Source organism: Cyprinodon variegatus, unplaced genomic scaffold (assembly GCF_000732505.1).
Source record: "Cyprinodon variegatus isolate N-32 unplaced genomic scaffold, C_variegatus-1.0 Scaffold705, whole genome shotgun sequence".
NCBI lineage: Eukaryota > Metazoa > Chordata > Actinopteri > Cyprinodontiformes > Cyprinodontidae > Cyprinodon > Cyprinodon variegatus.
The window spans coordinates 429326-433976 of NW_015151158.1; the positions used below are offsets into that span (position 1 = coordinate 429326).

The 4651-nt window shown below is 37.7% G+C and overlaps 1 protein-coding gene across 1 annotated transcript in view; it reads right to left on the reverse strand.

Moving 5' to 3' along the window:
• Positions 1–4651, reverse strand: part of LOC107097538 (NACHT, LRR and PYD domains-containing protein 12-like) — a gene marked incomplete at its 5' end in the record, with an annotated part of 9910 nt that overhangs the window by 2407 nt on the left and 2852 nt on the right. The window contains 4 exons of the mRNA XM_015394707.1: positions 101–274; positions 2199–2372; positions 2769–2942; positions 3421–4651. Of these exons, the coding sequence (XP_015250193.1) occupies positions 101–274; positions 2199–2372; positions 2769–2942; positions 3421–4651 (1753 nt within the window). The remainder of the gene's footprint in view (positions 1–100; positions 275–2198; positions 2373–2768; positions 2943–3420) is intronic.

A 4651-nucleotide genomic window follows, 5' to 3' on the forward strand; every position in this document is an offset into this window, starting at 1 on the left:
TCGATCAATATGCATTTTTTTTATCGATAAGCTTTTTTTCTATATCGTCCAGCCGTATTATGATCCATTCTAATTGTCATTTTTTTATGTTTTATTTTACCTTAGAGTTTCCAGTTTGCAATTTTCACTTCTCAGTCCAGATGACAGCAGCTCAATTCCAGAATCTTGTAGCTTGTTGTCAATCAGGTCCATCAGCCTCAAATTAGACGACTGGGAGCTGAGCACCAAGGCCAGAATTTCACAGCTTCTCCCTGTGAGTTCACAATTATTTAACCTGAAAATAGATACATAGAAATAAGAGAAAATCTGATTAACATTACATGAAATAATTAGTATTAAACAAGACAAAGGAAGCTACCAAATAAATCAAGTGGATTATGTAGAACAAGCAGCAAAATATTATTTTGACATGGTTTGTTATTTGCTTTTTTATTTTGCGAAATAAAATAAAAAAAAGCAATATTTGGCATTTATTCAGTTTAAAAATAAAATAAAATTAGAAAAAATACTATGCCTCTTTTTTATTCTAGCTATTTAAAGAGATGCTTTATATTTCGTTATTTCAGAAACTAGACCTGGTTGAACCAGAAATGAAAGTCTGAAAGTTAGGTTTTTAATCTGTATTAGAATGCTGAACGCCTTCCATACTGTTCTAAAATATTTGGCCTTTACCTCATTGCCTGTTTTTCTTCATTCAATCTTACTCAATTTCATTCAAAGTTATTTAATTTTTCCCAAACAGAAACTGAACATAGCAGTTTCTCATTGGCAGTTTTTAATGAGTTGTTAGATGTTGATGCTGTAGGCAGGAAGGATTTCTGTAGCGGTCTGTCTTCCACCGCATCAGGAGAAGCCTTCTGACTGAAGACACTTTGTTGCTGTTTAACAGTCTGATGAAGAGGATGCTGACTGTTGTCAATAATCGTCTTCACTTTATGAAGTGAATAATCTGCAGAGGTTCTAGAGGAGTTTAAAGAACGGGGCTGTCCTTCTTCATTGGCTTATTGAGCTTTTTTCAGTCATTTACTCCGATGCTGTTGAGCCAGCAGATGATGGAGGAAGAGATCAACTCTTCACAACAGACTGATCTTGCTGCAAACACTGAAGGGCAATACACTTGCTAAAGAAGTCCAGTCTGCTCTGTACTTTCTTGTAGACAACTTCCAATTTGTCGTCCAGGTGAAACCCAAGGTATTTATAGTCCTCCAGGACCTCCACCTCTTCTGCTGTGATGTTAAAATGATCAATCTGTTTTATTTCTTAAATCTACTTCTGTCTGGTATTAGAAGTCAGAGGTATACAGAGTAAAAGTAGCAGTGTAGCAGTGGTGGTTGGCTAACAGAGGGTGCTAGGGCGCTGCCCCTCCCACCCAATGATCCATAAAAAACTAATAAAAATTAAATTATAAAATGTAAATATTTCAAAATATATCAATGTAATTTTTCAGCTGTGCAAGATAAATATTTAATCTTTAATGACGAGTAAAGCTGTTTCATTCGTTTCTGGATTGGTGACATATTTCCGCCCTGGGGCCCAAAAATCTTTGCCCTTAGACTCTTGTTAAAAGTTGTACATGCACAGTAGCTCCTCTTCAATGCAAAAGGAATGGATATCCCGGGGTGAAGCTCTCCTGCGCCCAGAGCTGACAGGAACTTTCACTATCACCTGGAATTTCCTATCGTTAGCGGCTATGTCTAGCTATTACTCGCACTAAATGTTCGACTTAAGTTTGATAGTTTTCCTTAAATCTTAGGGTTATGGGGCTTGGTTTACAAGCCAAATTTTAGTTAATGGTTCATATTATTAACTAATGACAACTTTCTGCATTTGGAACCTTTTTTGGGTTCTGTGTTAAGACGAGAGCTTGTTTTGTATACAAAACCTGAGTTGAATGTAACGGCATAACTTGAGCATCTTATTTAGATTTTTCTTAAGCATTTTAATAAGCACTTAAATTCTGAACACTGTGATGATTTAAATTAACTCAATGAATGATAAATCAATGAAGAATGTTTGATCTGATATTTTGGAACTTAATGCATTTTTCTTATATCTCAACAAAATGTTTTCAACTGAAGGATAAGCTATTTGCTGAGTGAGATTTTCTGAGATTCAGCTTGACTCTAAATCCGGCAGTTCTTTTTGAACTGTTTTATTTGTGATAAATTTTTTTATTAGAGAGAGAAAACAGTTCTGACCTGAGAGTTTCCAGTTTGCAGTTTGAGTTGTTCAGCCCAGGAGAAAGCAGCACCACTCCTCCATCCTGCAGCTTATTGTTACTCAGGCTCATCGTTCTCAGATTACAGAACTGGGAACCAAGAACTGAGACCAGAAATTCACAGCTTCTCTCTGAAAGGTTACAGTTGTTCAGTCTGCAGAGACACAGGAGGAAATAATTAGAAAAATATGATGGATTAAAACAATTTTAAACAAGGTAGAGGAAGCTGCTGAATAGTTTAAAATCCAAAATTAATTTAATACATTTAAAAACCTAAAATTGTAAAAAGTAATTTAGAAAATGTTTGTTCCATGACTGTCTTTAGCTTTATATTATGTTTTTATTTGCATAAATTAAGCAGGAAAAAATCGATTATTTTTATAAAACCTCCAGCAGGTGTTTGTTATTTGAGAAACAATAGATGATGTTACTATACTACTGAGAGTGAACCAGATTTTAAGATCCAAAAATATTCCTCCTCTGAGGAAAAAGTAGTAAAATTAAAATATTGGTGGAAATTAAATTTAGGTTTTTCCTTTTGTTTTCTGACCGCAGAGTTTCTAGTTTGCAGTTTGGACTCTTCAGTCCAGATGACAGCTGCTCCACTCCAGAATCCTGCAGCTTGTTGTTACTCAGGTCCAAATATCTCAGGACAGCAGACTCAGAACCGAGAACCAAGGACAGAAATCCACAGCTTCTCTCTGAGAGGTTACAACTCTTCAAGCTGAAGAAACAGAGACAGATATGAGCATAAATAGTTTGAAATAGTTTAGATGGATTAAAAAGAGAATTTCAGTCTAGAACCAAAATGGAACTGCTTAGGATGATAATAATTAACAACTCATTACTAAAAACTAAAATGGCGAACCTTCCCTTTGACAAAATATGAGGTTTAATATGTATTAACAGATAATGAAATAAAAATTAAACAAAATGTTAGTAAATAAATTAACTTTAGATATGTTCTAGTCTAAAATGCACAACAAAATCTTTTTTGTTTTATTACTAATAGATTGTTGTTGCTCAGTATATTCAGGACAATAGTTACTGGAGGTTTTAGCTCCTGGTTAAAAAGACAAAGATTGTCAATACTTACATAACTTTGTTGGANCATACACATAGTTGTTGCTCAGTATATTCAGGACAATAGTTACTGGAGGTTTTAGCTCCTGGTTAAAAAGACAAAGATTGTCAATACTTACATAACTTTGTTGGAAGCTTTGACTACTGGCAGCAGCCTGAGAAAAATTTTCTCTGAAGCAGAGTATTTTCTCAGGTCAAAAACATCTAAATCTTCCCCTGATGTCACTAAGATGAAGGCCAGAGCTGACCACTGAGCAGGAGACAGTTTATTTGTGGAAAGACTTCCTGATCTCAGAGACTGTTGGATCTCCTGGACCAGAGAACGATCATTCAGTTCATTCAGACAGTGGAACAGGTTGATGCTTTTCTCTGCAGACAGATTCTCATTGATCTTCTTCTTGATGTACTGAACTGTTTCCTTATTGGTCTGTGAGGTTTGCCGTTTCTGTGTCAGCAGACCTTGAAGGAGAATCTGATTGGTCTGAAGGGAAAAACCAAGGAGGAAGCGGAGGAACAAGTCCAGGTGTCCATTTGGACTCTGTAAGGCCTGATCCACAGAACTCTGATGAACATACTTTAGAATCGGTTTCTTCAAATGTATAATCCACTTTTTTTGTTCTTCCATTAGATTAACTCCATCCTTGATGAAGGTCAGATGGACATGAAGAGCAGCCAGAAACTCCTGAACACTCACATGGACAAAGCAGAACACCTTCTCCTGGTTCTGGTACAGCCCTCTCTCCTCTCTAAAGATCTGTGTGAACACTCCTGAGTAAACTGAGGCTGCCCTGATATCGATGCCACACTCTGCCAGGTCTGATTCATAGAAGATCAGCTTTCCTTTCTGCAGCTGATCAAAAGCCAGTTTTCCCAGAGACTCGATCATCTTCCTGCTCTCTGTGGTCCAGTGTGGATCTGTCTCATATCCTCCATCGTATTTGACCTTCTTCACTTTGGTCTGAACCACCACAAAGTGGATGTACATCTCAGTCAGGGTGTTGGGAAGCTCTCCTTGCTTTTGGATCTTCAACATATCCTCCAGAACCGTAGCAGTGATCCAGCAGAACACTGGGATGTGACACATGATGTGGACACTTCTAGATGTCCTGATGTGGGAGATGATCCTGCTGGCCTGCTCCTCGTCTCTGAACCTCTTCCTGAAGTACTCCTCCTTCTGTTGGTCATTGAACCCTCTGATCTCTGTCACCATGCCAACACACTGAGGAGGGATCTGATTGGCCGCTGCAGGTCGTGTGGTTATCCAGAGGAGAGCAGAGGGAAGCAGTTTCCCCCTGATGAGGTTTGTCAGCAGAACATCCACTGAGGTGGACTCTGTAACATCAGTCAGGA